This window comes from Clupea harengus, chromosome 7, assembly GCF_900700415.2.
Source record: "Clupea harengus chromosome 7, Ch_v2.0.2, whole genome shotgun sequence".
Lineage (NCBI taxonomy): Eukaryota > Metazoa > Chordata > Actinopteri > Clupeiformes > Clupeidae > Clupea > Clupea harengus.
The window spans coordinates 12,346,890-12,364,393 of NC_045158.1; the positions used below are offsets into that span (position 1 = coordinate 12,346,890).

General features: G+C 46.9%; 1 protein-coding gene across 5 annotated transcripts in view; it reads right to left on the reverse strand.

Moving 5' to 3' along the window:
- Window positions 1-365: 365 nt before the first annotated feature.
- Window positions 366-17,504, reverse strand: part of pdlim5a (PDZ and LIM domain 5a) — a 64,073-nt gene continuing 46,934 nt past the window's right edge. For 3 of the 5 annotated variants that reach the window (XM_042708255.1, XM_031570534.2, XM_042708253.1), the window contains 12 exons: window positions 17,012-17,239; window positions 16,302-16,448; window positions 15,748-15,843; window positions 14,922-15,059; window positions 14,175-14,318; window positions 11,891-11,968; window positions 9,625-9,734; window positions 5,666-5,867; window positions 4,219-4,399; window positions 2,650-2,770; window positions 2,093-2,208; window positions 366-1,743 (listed from right to left, as the gene is read on the reverse strand). In XM_042708255.1, coding sequence (XP_042564189.1) covers window positions 1,654-1,743; window positions 2,093-2,208; window positions 2,650-2,770; window positions 4,219-4,399; window positions 5,666-5,867; window positions 9,625-9,734; window positions 11,891-11,968; window positions 14,175-14,318; window positions 14,922-15,059; window positions 15,748-15,843; window positions 16,302-16,448; window positions 17,012-17,239 — 1,651 coding nt within the window. In that variant the 3' untranslated portion in view covers window positions 366-1,653. The remainder of the gene's footprint in view (window positions 1,744-2,092; window positions 2,209-2,649; window positions 2,771-4,218; window positions 4,400-5,665; window positions 5,868-9,624; window positions 9,735-11,890; window positions 11,969-14,174; window positions 14,319-14,921; window positions 15,060-15,747; window positions 15,844-16,301; window positions 16,449-17,011; window positions 17,240-17,504) is intronic. The other 2 variants (XM_042708256.1, XM_042708254.1) reach the window with 1 other exon arrangement.

The following is a 17,504-nucleotide window of genomic DNA, read 5'->3' on the forward strand; positions in this document are numbered from 1 at the left end:
AAATAGTCAGCCTCAAACATTCTGGGGGTAGATATGACAACGGTCAATAATGAAAACATGAACATTGTTAAAATGCTTGAAATAATCTTTCATTAAAATGTGTTGCAGTACATGGTTTCTTCCATGATAATGTTTTATTAGGGAGTGTTTGCTCCGTTGACTAGACAGGTTAAAGGGAAACATAACGCCTTTTTAACTTAAAAATCTATATTGTAATAATTATCAGTAATAACCGAAATTACAAGAGAAACACAGTTGTGAATGTGCTTGCCAACCACAATATTCTCAAGCAGCTTCTAGCATCTGCTCATACATTCAACAACTGATGATAAAATAATAAAAAATGTAAAGATAAACCAGACTAATAACATTATTTGTTTAGTTTTATTCTTTTGGCAATATGACATATACATTATCATCTGGAAAGTAAAGTAATCACAGCACTTTCATTAGTTTATGGCAATGTATTCTGGGAAAACAACAAACAAACAAACAAACACTGAATTCTCCCTTCACCCACATGATTAAAGCAAATTAATTATTATCTGGTTGTGTCATTAGGCTGTGCTAGTGCGGTGTGTGACTCTTAATTTGTGTGTATGGTAGTGAGAAAACAAAAAGCTGAAAGAGAAAAAAACTGAAAAATAACTGTCAAATGACAATTAAATAATATAATGTTTCGCACATTCATTCTCATCATATCTCTTTTGAAGAAATCCTAAATGTAGTACAATGACCTGGATGGATTTCTGAGGCCTTTGTTAACTTTGGCTCAGTTCAAATGCATGTCCACATTTACTTTAAACTCTATTTAAACCCAATCTTTCATGCACCTGCATTTCTTCATATTCCAACACGTTTACATAATTCATGTTCATATTGTTAGCATTCACATCATTTACACACACATAATGACGTGTACGATAGTGAGCAGAAGGCCACGCTGGAATCGGAGTTTAAGAACCAGAGAGGATTTACGATATTAGCACACATTTCAAGTGTGTGGGACGCATGTGACCCGACCCGCATTGCTGTTTAACGCTGTTATCCCAGACAACAGGCTCCATTCATCTCACAGACAGAGGTGTAGCCACAGATATACTTTCAGCAAGATAAAATAGCCCAGATTTGACCTGGCCCTTCAAAAAAAGCTTTCTCTCCGAAGTTTAAAGAATGCCATTCATGTAGAGGGGGAGAAAAGTGGCGTCAAATTATCATGAAATATATACAAATTCTGTTATTCAATTACTTGGGAAAGGAATGGAAACAAACAGTGGAGAAACTATCCCCTGCTGATAGAGAAAGAACATAGTTCTTTAATGAGAAATATTTTTTTCCTTATAAAAATGTTTATACTGAGTTTTTAATGCACTGGCGTGAGCTGCAAGATGAATTGGCTAAAGTCGGTTTGAAAAACTGAACTTTGACCTATGGCTTCTTCCATTTAGCCTCATTTGGGGGAGTCTGGATTCTCAACTTACAAGGTACTTTACAAAGAGAGCCTCACATCTAGTCTGGAGGAAAAAAAAAAGACAGATGATCCAGGTTTCTGTCCATTATATTAAAAGGTTCTCCCTTTCACACAGAAAATGCACTCTCTTTCTCTCTCTCTCTCTCTCTTTCTGGTCTTCTGTAGCTTTTCAGGATAAAGGCTCATATTTTGACAGTGTTGGCGTGCTTCTTGCACAACAGCTTGTCCTTCTTGGAGAAGAACGTCTGGCTCTCAAGACTGGTGCAGCATACCTAAAATACAACACAGAGGTGCCATCAGGAATCACAAAGAGCCTTCACAAAAACAGCATCACACCCCTATGCAGAGACACAGCTGGTGAAATGTGAACCTAAAAAATATCTAAATATCTAAAACCAAATGGTGTTAAGCACGGTCCATTCATAAAATGTACATTCTCTGTGCGCTTATCTAAATACAGAAGTGTTTGTGGAGCACCAGCATAATCCACTGATACCACCGGACAAAATAAACACAATAAAAATACATACAAGCAAACCGTTAATGAACGACCTGTTTATAAGGTGGCTTGTGCACACATGCGTGAGGTCACGCTCATGTACTGACTCAACACTGACTTACCGCACACACAAAGCAGGTGTCGTGCCATGTGAAGCCCAGAGCCTCCAGGAATTTGTCCCCAGCTTCGATAGGAAAATCACAACCATGACAGCTGGTCCCAAACAGGTTGTAATAATCTATGGGTGGAAGAACACGTATTGAATGCACCAGGGAAGAGGAAAAAACATGGCTTTTACAAGGTTTACAAGCATTTTATTTGTACTTATTTCACCAGGCAGCTATGTCACTGCTTGAGCTTGTGTTTGTTCTGCTGCTGTGTGTGTGTGTGTGTGTGTACTCGACGTATTCAGAGACCCAGGGTGTTGACTGAATGAAGCAACACGCGGCGTGGTACTGTCAGCACTCATTGATGGGAGGGCTGGTTCTGCTCACCTCACTGACGGAAGTGGGCTTTTTTCTTAATCCTTCTGAATGGGTGCTGTGTGAGGTATTCTGTGCTGACTGAGGTAAACGTGTGTGTGTGTGTGTGTGTGTGTGTGTGTGTGTGTGTGTGTATGTGTGCGTGTCAGAGATAACAGCAGTGCGTGAATGAATGACGGCCTGTTGGCGTCTCTCACCTCTCTCGCAGTAGGGCTCGCCATCCTCCAGGTGGAAGGTGTTGTTGCGGATGGGCTGCTGGCAGGATGCACATAGGAAGCAATGCACATGCCACGTCTGCTTCAGGGCATTAATCACTTCCTGTAGGAGAGGGGACACCAGACAGACAGGTTTGTGTCTGAGAGGACACGGATGAGACACATAGCAATGGTTCCCAAACTTTTTACAGTCCCGTACCCCTTTAGACATTCAATCTCCAGCTACGTTTTTGATGCACAAAATTATGTTTCCGTCTGAAAGTTGCAATTCTGTTTCAAAGGGTACATTCCGCGAATTCCGTCCGTTTTCCGTTATCGCGGAAGCTTTCTTCCCGCGTACCCCCTGAACCACTTTGCGTACCCCTGGGGGTACGCGTACCCCAGTTTGGGAACCGAGGACATAGAGCAACCAAATTAAACAAACTACTCATGGACTAGTTCATTATTAGTCCCCAAAGGTTACTCACTAGGATAAGGCTAACTCACAGAACAAACTAACCCTTCTGACAAAATCTGTTTTGTGTGTGTGAGTGTGTGTGTGTTCATGTGCGTGAGTGTGTCTGTTTGTGTGTGCGTATGTGTGTTTCTACAAAAGTGTGTGTGTGTTTGTGTGTGTGTGTTTGTGTGTGTGTGTGTTCGGTGTGCGTGTTCCTGTGTGTGTGTTTTTTTATGGTTGTGTGTGTGTATATGTGTATTCATGTGTGAGCCTGTGTGTGTGTGTGTGTGTGTGTGTGTTCTTCATCCCCTGCCTTGCACCCCCTAACGTTGACCTTGTTCGATTGGCGAGTGCTAATTCTAACACATCTGAGCAGGAGTGCGTTTTTTCTCCAGTCCTCTCCTTAACGTGCCACATGACACAGATTAAGAGCATACGCTCATTTCCCACAGTTCAGCTGTGAGAACACACCACACAGGGGGCACTGGGCTCAGGAATGAGAGGAAAACTGAAGAAATTGAGGGATTATCACATGTGCATGTGAACAAAGAATGTGTACGTTCAGACAAAAGGTTTTTGGAATGCAGAAAACTCCTGTGAAGAGAAAAACCCATGGCACACATATGCTCAGGTTGAATGTTGCGCAGCATTAATGGTCACTGGTACACTCTGCAGTGAAATAGTGTTTCCACTCGGACAACCGTCCTGTTTCAGAGATACGCAAAACAGTTGCTGCAGAGCTCAGGTGTTTGTGGCTTTTCAGAATGAACTTGTGGCTTTTCAGAATTAAATCTTCCTTTAGTCAAGTGATCGGGCCCACACCAGGAAGGACCCCTAGGCCAACCAGACGCTTGTAAAAAGGCCAGGCAGCATAACAACAACTCAAATAACAGGATTTTCAGATCCATTGCAAAATACAAATTCATAAGAACAGAGCTAATGGTAGAAAAAAATCCAAAGACCAAAAAAATCTATTTCGAAATACATACATAGTTTCTTCACAGCAAATAGTTTCTTGTGCTTTAAAAAACCCGCATTAAGACTTGTGGAGAACACAGATGTTCTCAGGGAGGAAATATCCACCATCGTCTGCTCTAAGGACCACCACGACTCACCCCCAGGATCTTCCCCTGGCAGCGGCTGCAGATCGGGGCGAAGAACTCCTCATAGCAGTGCTCACAGTACACGGAGCCCTGCTCCTCCACGAAGCCGATGTCAGCCAGAGAGTTGTGGCAGTGGGTGCAGTTAAACTCCTCTGGGTGCCACGAGTTCCCCATCGCCACCAGGAAGGGCCCCCTGTGGGAACAAATGGCAAACAGCACAATGTGTTAATATGACTTCACATAAATAAAACCATGGTTAAAACTATGAAACTATAGATGTCTGGACTGATGATCACTTAGAAACACATTGTAATCAAAGACTAGGACAAATTATAAACAACAAGGTATCTGATGTAGGTTTTACAAATACTATCATCATAGGTAACCCCCTAAAATAAAAAATAAAAAACTAAACAGACTAATCAACTCTATATTCCAAAACTACATCATACACAGGTGGTTTGATATTTCACCAATGAACCTGTTTCCCTGGCAAACCATCAATGGAAAGAGGACAATAGCTACGGCTCATAATTAGCATCCGTCCAGCTAGACAGCCAAAGGCCCTCCACAAATGAGATGATTAGCTTAAGTGGGAAAACAACGCAAGGATATTTAATGCAAACAATGGTCATCCTAAACTAGGATGTCACTGACACTCCTTGGCAAGAGCTGGCGTCTGCCACCCTATCCTCGGGACGCGGTGAAACCAACACTACAGGCCTACAAAGCAGGTGGGTATCCGAGCGCTGTCTGAGCCAACGGCCAATAATGATCCAGCAGAGGCCATGAACTGTAATTACGCAGAGAAAGAAGGCAGCGTGCTATCCTCCTCTCCTGGCTGTCATGATATATTCATCAGTCCTAACTCTGCAAATTAAAGTATGAACCCTACACCATCAGAGAGGTGGAAAAAAAAGAACAGATTCTTATCAGCCAGGTCTCTGATCCATCTCTTCCACTCGCCCCCTTAATATCGGTGATTGAAAGGGCTTTGATAAGACATCCTTTGGATGGATGCTTTGTAAAGAGCATCATAGAGCAGGGATTAAGCCTTTTTGGCACAATGGTGAAATTACTTAAGAGGAGAACATTAGGAGATTGGTCGGCATGACTGAGGATGAAGGAGGAACTAGACCTTGAGAGGGTTAGAGGTCAAGTAGAGAGCAAGAGAGAGAATGGCAAAATGCACACAGAGCTGTTTTCCTGAAAAACGTCTTCAGCTAATACTTAATACTGACAACCCCCTGTCTTTCCTCAGGTTTACCCTGTAACAGTCAAATACCAGTCAACGTTGCCATTGCGAAAGGTTCTACATAAATATGAATTTAAATGGGATTATTATTATTATAATTTGTATTAATTGTCGCTCCCAGGTGGTCTGTGAGGGAGATTTTCTGCACCACCAAATGTACACCCTTGTGCATATTCAGTAGGCTGTTATATCAGAGTGTCTGACCTGATGACTTTGTCGCATTGGGCGCACACAGGGGTCCGGGTGCCGGCAGGAAAGTACTCGGCCCTCTGGACCAAGGAGTCCTCGTCCTTGGGGTGCGGTTGTGGGACAGGCCGGTCCTTGACGGGGCCCTTGGGGCTGCTGTTGGGCCCCCCGAATGTGGGGGTGATGAGCCCCACCTGGCCTCTGCTCTTGTCAGCAAGGGCTACAAGAGGAAAGAGGAAAGTGAGATGAATATTAAAACAAGAACCCATTCACAACGTTTGATGACTACTATTGTAGAGTGTGATGGTGAGACAACATCAAGGCCATTAGGTCTTATCCAAGTGAAAAATAAGCTTTGCAATGCAAATCATTGAAGAGCTTGAAGCCAGAGAAGCACATGTGCCACTTGACGATACAAAAATCAATCAGGAAAGACAAAATCAACAGAATCATTTCATTACCTGATGACATTTATTAACAGTCGTTGTAAACTTTAAAACCACATTCACAAAACTTGATTTTATGTGAGGTGACTTTAGCATGCAGTTGTTATAAATAGTTTGTAACCACTTCACTCTTGGTGTAACTATGTATACATGAAAATGTATTTGTTTGTGTATATGCACTACACACATATTTATCTATAGTACATATCCTCCACAGAAAAGCTTTTGATGGGCTATTGCAAACCCATTGCGGTAGATCTAAACAAGCTGTCATCAGCTAAACGAATTTCTGAGAACTTTTGAGGTTAACACAACCGAGCCAGTGTTTGCTGCAGCTGCCATGAAAACATATTCCATGTTTCTTGATACTAATATCAACACAAGTACGAACATAGACATTTGGGAATACTGGTAAAACGTAGTGTGTGTGTATGTGTGTGTGTGTGTGTGTGTGTGTGTGTGTGTGTGTGTGTGTGTGTGTGTGTGTGTGTGTGTGTGTGTGTGTGTGTGTGTGTGACACTGTGTGTGTGTGTGTGTGTGTGTGTGTGTGTGTGTGTGTGTGTGTGTGTGTGTGTGTGTGTGTGCGCGTGTGTGTGTGTGTGTGTGCATGTGTGTGTGTGTGTGTGTGTGTGTGTGTGTGTGTGTGTGTGTGTGTGCGCGTGTGTGTGTGTGTGTGCATGTGTGTGTGTGTGTGTGTGTGTGTGTGTGTGTGTGTGTGTGTGTGTGTGTGTGTGTGTGTGTGTGTGTGTGCGTGTGTATGTGCATGCTAACTTTTCACCCATAGTGGTGAGATATGTGGATTGATTGTATCCAGGTACTGAGCAGCACACTGCAAAGAGCTGACATTCTCTGACAGTGGAAATGTAGCACCGTATCAGGCCTATAGTGATCTAACTCATTGCATTGTTGAATTAGAAGGATGTAGGTTAACAGACTTGATAGAGCCAGTTGATTTGGAGAATGGACCCAGTGTTGGGAGCACCAGTCAGCCAGGGGAGCAGAGAAAAAAGCTCCTTCAAGTGGGTGACCTCAGTCAGAAAGCCATGTGGACGCCACAGATGTGGTCCCACGCAGGAACAGCAACGCAACTGATCTTTTTTTCTTCTTTTTTTCACCGTGGCAAAATACCAACAGCAGACAGGGCCACCTGGCCAAACAGCCCCCCAAGCCTGGCTTTGATCTCCGCTCGGGTCGCAAAAGAGAAACTGGGCCCCGTTTGTCTGCGCTCCGAGCTCATGAGAGCGGAAAGAAGCAGCCGGTGCCCTCCTCCCCGATTCCCACACATCAGCTTGCCCGGAAAAAAGAGAGACATTCCGAACCAGGCTAAATGGGATACCGGAAAAACAAGAACAGGAGACTTCACCGGTGACAGGCGTAGATGGGAACGTTTGTGATGCGGGAGGAAGTGAATATCTCCTGCCTCCTCTTTCAACCCCCGGACGCCTTGAACACTCCCTCCGGAGAGAGAGAGAGAGAGACAGAGATACAGAGAGAGAGAGAGAGAGAGAGAGAGAGAGGGCACCCTAGGAGCCCCTACCGGCTGCCAAAAGAAACATTCCAGTCCCTCTCTGTTATCAGCCGGCCTAAACTGCTGCTGACAGGCGTCTGAAGAGCTGACTGGCCCATGCCGTGGTGAGGGAGTCAAGCTCTCTTTGGTACACTAACATGGGGCTTCGACAACATTACACACTCCCATTACAGTCACCCTCCGACCTCTGGCCCTCTCTCTCCCTCTTTCTCCCTCTGTGTCTCTCACCTGTCTGATTTTCTCCTTCAACTTTTCTCCTTCATGTGTGTTCTTTTTTTATTTATGCTCAAACATTGTTTCTACCTTCTCAAGTCTTCATCAGGTTCTCAGACGCAAGTAACTCTCCTGCTTGATATATTACACCTGTTTTTTAGGCGTGGAACTGGCGTGGAACTGGCCTGGAAAGGACGTTTTTCAGCTGTGAGAAAAATTGTGTCAATCCAAGAAGAATGCATTGAGTGAAATCGTGAAACTAAAATAAAGACTAAATACAATAGACAGGAAACACAAACCAGAGAAAGCCCTGTCTGAGGCCCACTGGTGACATGGCCTGTTCTGCTGGTCTGCACTCCACAGACTCTCCTGCTCTCCTCTCCTCCTGCCCTCTCATAAGCACCTGGCTCTACGTCCCGGAGAGTAAAGCGGGCCTTTGTTGGAGTGGGCCGCCTGGACAGCTGTGAGGCCTCATAAGTCTTGGTTTCACTCCTCTCACCCCCGCAGTCAACAACATGCTCCACAGAGCCTCTATGGCCCCTGACTCCTGCCTGAGCAAGAAACATGGAAGTACACCACTCCACTCTGGCTTACAACAGTGGAAAAACAGCCCTCCGCCGTCCCCCGCCGTACAGGTGTACCTCCTACCAAAGCAACACCTTCACGCCCCCCGTGGGCCAGACCCCCATCCCACCACCCCCCACCCTCAGACCAGCCTCGCTGGCCGGACCTCCAGGTCCCCTTGGTAAATATTTACCATCCAGTATGAAGCGGGACCCACTGCACCCGCAGGCAGGCACGCGCGCGCGTTAACGCCCTGAAAAGCCCAGCCTGTGTGAGATCCTGTCCAGGGGTGGGGGGATGGGGAGAAGAAACTGTGGTGACCTATTTCATAACACTATTTCATGCCTATGGAAAATAACTCCACCACCATCTCGATGCACTCAGCCCAACACCGCCCACCAGTAAATCAGGGTTTTTATATACCTCCCCTGAATGTCAGCTAGGACGCTGATGGGAAATGATAGACTGCTTTAAAAATATTTTTTCCTCCACAACTTTTTTTTTGACATAAATGAGACTTTATGTTTTTACCATCTTGTGGATTATGAAAAATATGAACGTATCAATTCAGGATGTTGCCGGTTTGAATTTCACTCATAAACTGCCTTGAAAATGATCAGATTGATGTCCACAGTTAAAACTGTAGTTGTAAAAATCAATGTGAATATTTCAGTTTTACCCTGACTGGCTAGTTTGGAAACTAATGGTACAGCTGATTGCAACATATGAACCTTGATGGTCGACCTAATCAGGCCTCGCCATTTCAATAAAACGTAAACATTACTGAATTTCACTCATGGCACAGACTAAAATGACATCATGTGTGCTCACATGAAATGCCAAATAAGTGCTATTGTGACCTAAGGGGCTGAAAATGTCTCCCAGAAGAACGCTTAACAACCATGCAACCCAACGGAATGTCCATTGTCCAAGATCCCAACTTCAGCTGTTGTGCGGCAGCAGTGGACTTCTAGAACAGTGCTGCTGTCATCTGGACAGGGAGGGAACTGCATGTCGATGACAAAACCGTTATAGCAGAGATGTATATGTTCAATTACTGTAGATTGCTATGGATTGTTTATAATATAACTTAAATGTATTGATATGGAGCATCAACCTGAATGCCCAGTGTTGCCAAGACACGCAAACGCGCGCACACACACACACACACACAAACTAGCACAGAGATACCATGGCCAATGCGGCAGCCTGTTTTGGACACTCACCTTGAGTGGTGGCGCTGTTGGTGTTTCGGGGCGAGACGGCAGGACCTTTCACCATGGTCTTGACAGCGCAGGTCCCGTGAGTGTTGACATAAGGTTCCTCCACCTCCTCACTGTGGAAACGAGCAGCAAAAGCATCACTGAGGGTGAGAAACATGCATTCACCCACAACACTTCTACATGTGCATCTGTTAGTGGAGATCTCATCTACTACAACTGTCAGCCACCTCCAGCCATTCCGTGCCTTCTCTTTTCACACGCTGGCAGAGACATCAAGGCAGGGGGGGGGGTTGTTTGGCTGCAAGCAGGTGGTGTGACACTGACTGACGCGATGACTGTGTAACCAGGGGAAATAAGCTGAGGATCAACATCTACAAACACAGCCGCACTCCAGACGACGGACATCAATGAGCTCTGAATGTTTCTGACAACATCAATTAATAACCATGGCCACAGTGGGAGATGAGTGTGCAGTTATGGTTATATATAGGACTAAAGCACACACGCACACACACACACACACACACACACACACACACACACACACACACACACACACACACACACACACATTCTATTTAAACAAAAGCTCATTGTGTGTGGTATATACTGTTACACAGAGAAAAACACATGCTGTTATTATCATCACTCAGAGAGCTGACGCAGCCAATGAGGCTCCGGCTTTGTCAACGGCTGCGCATGCGACACACAGTGCACATTCACTCGTGCCCCCAAGGTGGCTGTGAGCATCTCCAAAACCACATCCAAAACACCATGGAACCCTGAAGGTGGGCTTCACAGAGTGGCAAAACTCTCACCAGCCCCCTGCTAACACACACACACGCACACACACACACACACACACACACACACACACTCACACTCACACTCACACACACACACACACACACACACACACACACACACACACACACACACTTCCAGGGCCGGTTGTTCACGTTTTTATGAGTCCCAAAACTGAATGAGTCCACTGTGCGGCAACGGAGTGAAAAATAGCACGTTGGCTCTCAGCACCTGATATTCTTGGGTGGGCTGCCGGCTTCCATCTGATGGCCCATACCCACAATCCTCCACTGTGCCAACTGCAGTGTGTCAGCATTGCCCCTTCGTCTGGATATGGGTCCCCTAAGGCTCATTTATTTTGGCAACCGTTCCCCCTTGGTAACGTGAGGGGTGGGCAGGCCAATGGGTAGAGGGAGGGGAGGCTTTGTCCACAACTCAGCACTTGTGTGTCTGGCGAGGGTCGAGCAGTCAAGCTGCTTCCAGCTGCCCCGGTCTTCACACCCCCTGATAAAACACCATAACACCCCCCCCCCCCCCCCGCCCCCCCCCAACCCCACCCAACCCCACCCTCTATTCACGGACTTCAGCGCGGCAGCCACACCAAAATGCCTTGCCACCCCATTTAGACAAGACCCCCACTTGTACATACCAGCAACACCTTCCTTCTGAAGGCATGATGCACATAGCACATAGACCATTATCATCCCATGAGAAGTGTGAAAGCAAGCAGGCACGCACGCACATGCAGAGACAAATGAGGACACACACACCAGCACGCACACCCATCTCAGCAATCTTATCTCCCTTGTGTGTTTTTGTCTATGGGCAAATCTATGCCAACCTCATTTTGACATGGATTATCTACCAAATTAATTTAAATTCACCCCACTCAGGTCTCATTCTATAGATCAGGGATGGGTCTCCTTAAAGCTTTGTTGTGAATTTGTTTGCTATTTGTGTATGTCAAGTTACATGTGTATTTATTCATTATTCAGATGGGCACCTCTTGAGGGGCACCTCTCACTGAGAGGCATTCAGCAGATTGAATGGAGTCATTTATTCCACCACTGAGAAATCACAGCAGAGAAGACTTGATTGGGACTTCATGCCAGACAGTAATAGCAGCACCAGATGCTGAAAGCTCTCATCATCATGAGCGGGAGAAGGAGACATGAATGAGGTAGGTCAAGCAGGTGTTGTACCATTAAGGACATGAATTTGATTAGGGAAGAGAGAGTCAATGTGCCCTTCTCAACAGAAGACCAGGTGTGCCTCTACGTCTTGAATCATCTGCATAAATCGACTGACACGCACCTGCCCTCCAGCCAACAGTTCCATGCTCATTAGTTCGTTATGCCTTTTTTTAATCAGTGACTGTCACAGATAGACCACACATTCGGATGAAATGATTGTCAGTTCTTTCGTTAATGAATGATACACGCAGATACATACAAACAGTAGTTACCTAAAGATATAGATGGCATTTACAGGCGAGGAGAGGGAAGGGTCGTTGGGGTCAATGACAGACTGATGCCAGGAGACTCTTAGACACAGAGCAATGGGAAACAGAAGAAAAGCAACTGAGAGAGCATCACAGAGCTCAATCGGATTCAAACACCACACCAAGGTTTCTCAATCTCGCTCCTGCGGAGGAGAACACCTGTATGAAAACATCAGTGCTACCATCAATAAAGGGTTAATCAATCTAGAAATAAAGTGTAGGATTTAGAGCAGGGAGAACTGGAAGCCGAGCGCAGAGCAAGGGCTCCCCATGAGCAGCATTGAGAAATCCTGAGCATCACCACAGCACACACACTCACACAAACACACACCCACACACAAAACACCGTGGGTCACAAACACATAAACCCTGAGCTGACTGGTCACTGTCAGTGGAGAGGAAGCCGGCTGCCAGCAAATGGACCCATTATTAAGTTGGTCTCGGCAGACAAACTAATTTGCCAGCATGTCTCAATGTGCTTATTGTGTTTCTTACACACACAAACGTAGTGCCGCGGCGATGGCTTCTGACAGGAGGTGGTCTGGGCGTCTGGCACGCGTAGCACCGTCCGCCAGCCCGCCTTGTTCAGCCGGGGCCGTCGCGAACAAGATGGGAACGAAACCAGACCTACCCCCCCAACCAGACCCGCTGTGCATTATGTCCAATTACGCACTGCCGCTCGTTAATAAACCTCACCAATAAGGCCAATTAGAGGGGAAGTGGGCTGGATCGGCACCCGAGTCTGAGGAGCGGACATCCAGGGCTGATCGGATGAGGCCCGCATTACGGCTGGCTCCCACCAGGCCTCTGGGCTCCAGATGCCTCATTACTGCACACTGGACTAATGACTCCCCACCCATCCAGCCGCTTACGCCAGAGCCTAGGTCACCTGGAGCGCTGTGGGGGGGGGGTTCTGCACAGACCATCATGGGCACGGGACCCATTCAAACACGCAGGGCCAGCCAGGCCTAGATCAGCCACATCCTCCATCCCTCATCCCCTCCTCTGAATTACTGAAGCCAGGGCACACCATGAATGGAGAAATGAAAAGCTGAGATAGAGGACTCGGGGGGGGAATGCATGAGACCTTGAGGAAAAGGGAGGGAGGAATGTGTGTGTGTGTGTGTGTGTGTCGGGGGAGGGGTGACAGACAGTAATGTGAGGAGGAAGTGAAGTGTTCTGCTGGATGAGCTTTACTGTAAAGACGAGTCTAGTTTAGACGTGAAACGAAACGAGGAAATCCAGATCATTGCGGTTTTCTGAAAGATTCTTTGCATCGGCTGCCAGCAGCAACTGCAATATTCTAACCATTCGCTACGAAAGCATTTTAATGGGCATTGTATGAACTGTATGTGAGCTGCATAATGAGTGATCAGTGGCACCTGTTCCTAGTGTCTCTCTTTGGCTGTATCACTCAAGCCTCTGCTGTCTGCTGTCCTTGGAGAGCAGGTGGCCACAAAAGCGGCGATTATACTCCCGGGGTGAGCCCGGATATCTCCGGCCTTTGAAAATCACACGCCATTAAAAGAAAGGATTTGAGCACGGTTTCGAGTGTTTGAGTGTGCCCAGAAATCTCTCTCGTGAGTGAGCCAAACTGTGCCAGTACGCTCATAACTGGGGTGTGATGTAATCTCGGAGACGTGACGCGGCTGTTGCCAGGGGCCGGCGAACTCCGATGGAACACGGCTGTTGCCAAGACAATGGTGGAGCCAGGGAGGGAAGAAGCCGTGGGATCTGTGTGTGTGTGTGTGTGTGTGTGTGTGTGTGTGTGTGTGTGTGTGAAAGGGGTTTGGTGGACCAGTGGCGAGCAGGTGTGCCCGCTACAAACAAGGCCAAATTCAAGAACGTGTTCTTGTGTGTGCCAGTGTTACATCTGTGCCACCCACCGCAGAGGAGTATCATGTTTCTCACGCTCGTATTAGCTCATCTTTCGAGAAAAGGAGAAGACCGTTTGTGTGTGTGTGTGTGTGTGTGTGTGCGCAAAAGTCATCTTTGAACATGGGTGTACATGTGTGTGTGTGTGTGTGTGTGTGTGTGTGTGTGTGTGTGTGTGTGTGTGTGTGTGTGTGTGTGTGTGTGTGTGTGTGTGTGTGTGTGTGTGTGTGTGTGCTGTGTGTATGTGTTGGAGGTTTGGTGAGTTTGAGGATAGAATTCACTCATTGCCTTGCTTGTGAATAGAGGCCCTCACACAAATCTCAACAGTTTCCAAACTCCCACCAAACAAGGACCTTGCTACCACACCATCTACCTCTTGCTTTTGGACAGGCCCAGGGAGGTGGCCGAGGGCCGCTTTTTCTTCCGGAGGCGGAGAGGGGGATTCTTGGTGATGGGCGTGATGAGCAGGGCGTCCAGCAGAGACTGACAGAGCCCTCCGTCAGATGGCCTCAGGCCACTTCGAGGAGGAGGAGGAGGAGGAGGAGGAGGAGGAAAGATGTGATGAAGGGTAAGAAAAAGAAGACAGAAAGAGAGGAGGAGATGGTGAAGTAGCCGAAGAGGAAGGAGAGATGAATAAGGCACATTTAGAGTGAGGGAGTGATGCAGAGAATGAAGCAGAGAATGAAAGAAGACAAAAAAAGATAGACAAAGGAAGGAGAGAAAGAGGAAGAGAGGGGAACAATACCATGAGGAGCTAGGAAAAGATGATGACTATAGACAACGGGAGCTAAGAAGACATAAGAAGAATAAAGAGTAGAAAGAAGTGAGGAGGGAACAGATGGACACAGTTCAAGAGAGGAAATGCAGCAGCACAAGGGAAGGTAATGCATTCTCTTCACCCCATAAACCTTCATAAATTTCCCCCCGAAATGCGAACACGCGGCAGGACAAACCACCGATTCAGATGCTAATTCAGTCATGGGTTCACATTGAGCTGTACATTAAGAGAGAGAGAGAGAGAGAGGATAAAGAGAGAGAGCAAGGGGTGGTGGCGGAGCTATCTATCACATTTAATCACGAGAGCACGGCCTGCGCCAGAGCCTTGGTGGGATGGCTTTACCTGGCCTGAGGGCCACTCACAATGGGGGCCTTGTCCCGGAGCTGGGCGGCGCGGGCACTTGGGGCACTGGGGCAGGCATGGGGTGGACATGGGGCACCCCGTGGGAGGAACTCGAGAGGGTTTAACAGCAGCTCCCTTCTGCTCCCACACACACACACACACACACACACACACACAGAGACATAGACAAACACACACATACAAACACATATGGGTGCACACAGAAACACGCACACAGACACATAACATGACAGAGACGAGAAAGACAAGGGTGAGGAGAGAGCATGAGAGAGAAAGAAACAAGAGAGGGAAGGAGGAAGAGTAAGAGACATAGAGAAAGAGGGAAGGAAGGAGGGAGAGATGGAAGAAGACAGGGAGAAAAGAAGAGACATAGAGACCGAGAAAGTGAGACTGGGAGATAAGACAATCTTCTGATCAAAGATCAGCCACTAGTAATGGATTCCTGCCATATTTTGTTCTGTTGTGTGTAGGTGGGACTATCAGATTTTGGAACTAATCCCATGGTCTCTGGGAAGACTTCTTTTTTTCATTTGGAAGAACGAATTGCTTTCGTAGGGGATTTTAAACCCTACTTTAGCTACTGTTATACACTAACTAATGTCTGCTGAGGCTATTTTGAGTTTTTGTAGCAACTGTTTGTAAAGTCTGACCACATCACGTTCTGTTTTGTTGAAACTGGCACATCTCAATGGCAGTAAAGCTAAGCTGCCCTGAGAGCAAAAAACAAAAGCCCCATTAAATCCCTCTGGAGAGCCTGCTTTAGATAAGCGCCTGCTAAGCAACCAGACACAACAGCACGCAGTACCTGAGTGGTGCGGGAGAGTGGACAGGCTTTAGAGATGGAGGAGTGGGGGAGATCTTCATCTGATCTGGGGCTAGACTGGACACCTGCTCTGGAGGACTGGGAGGAGGCAGGATCACCAGCGAGTGAACGCACTCACACACACACACACACACAAACAAACACACGCGCACGCAGACACACAGGCCAAAGGAAATTGCAGTGTGTGAGGGGCAGTTCAGTGTTAAACCATCAAACTCCAGTGTGTATTGTGTACCGCACTGACTACCTCATTGTTATATTTGTTCCAGACACACGCTGCTAACAATAACAAAGTCATGGTTTGAGTTTCCAGGCAATGTGAGCACTACTAAACCAGGTGGCTTCACTCACCTAATAATGGCAGGACCGGGAATCAAAACGTGAAAATGATTCATTATGAGTCAGTGTGTGTCTGTGCATCGATGAATCTATGAATGATTCAGTGATTGGGAATCTATGGATCCATGAACCTCCTTTTGTGAGAGACATCTGTGCTTAACAAACACTGTGTAAACTCTGTGCAGTCTGTGTGGTACCTGATTGTATCAGGCACAGGAGTGGAAGCTCGTTTCGCCTCCTCCTGACCTGAGGATTCATCGGAGCCAGCAGACGCCTCCACCACACGGGACGGATTCAGGCTCTCTCCTGAGATGCCACCGCCATCTAGTGGTGGTTGGTCAGTACTACCATATTGCAACAAATTGCAAGAACTCTCAGTGACCAGACATAAATAAGAACACACACACACACACACACACACACACACACACACACACACACACACACACACACACACACACAGACAAACAAAACCAGGGATCATGAGGATTGTACAACCCCTTTTAAATAGCTTCCACAAGCCTGCTCTGTTTCTGTCTGTTGCTAGGGACAAGAAGAAATAGTGGTGGCCACATGCTGTCTTTATCGGTCTTATTTCCTGAGCCTCTTCTGTCATGCCAAGACTGACGAGAGATGTAACAGTGATCACTCACTTCACCAAACTCAAATCCATTTACAATGTGCCCTATGGGGAAAGATCAAATAAACATTCTCCATATTGAGAAGCTGCTCTTGGCCATGTTGGAAGTGAGTTGAACATTTCCCACAAAGGGTTCTCTCTCTTTTATGCCCTGTCCATCTCTCTCTCTCTCTCTCTCTCTCTCTCTCTTTCTCTCTCTCTCTCTCATTCCCTCTCTCTCTCACTTACTATTTCTTGCGTTAGAGTTTAAGCTTTAACATTATGTACCTGTCAGCGTCTGCCCCAGTGCTCTGGTCAAACCCTGCGCAGAGGGCCAGAGCCAAATGTTCTGGCTCAGCGCTGACGGAGCCAGGGGGAGAGGGGGGATTGTGGGTAATCTCCTCCGATGTCCGGGCATGGTCCCCGGTTGATGCCGTGTTCGTCTCCTTGGCGGTGGTGCCATTACATAACAGGAGCGGGGCCTCAGTGGCGCTTTTGTCTGAAGGCTCCTCTCTTCTTTTCAGGAGGAACAGGGGGGGTGGGGGGTGGTTATGAGGGCATGCATCTGTGAACATTAAGGTTACTCACGACTAGTGGTGCGATGCACGACTGCCACTGGAAGGCTGAGAGTCTACCAAACGTGGTCCACAAGGTCAAGGCACACTGCAAACCTCAGCAAAAAGGGCTATCAAGTGTGTGTGTGTGTGTGTGTGTGTGTGTGTGTGTGTGTGTGTGCGACCACACGCTTGCCACACAGACGGATCTGTACACACCACACCGC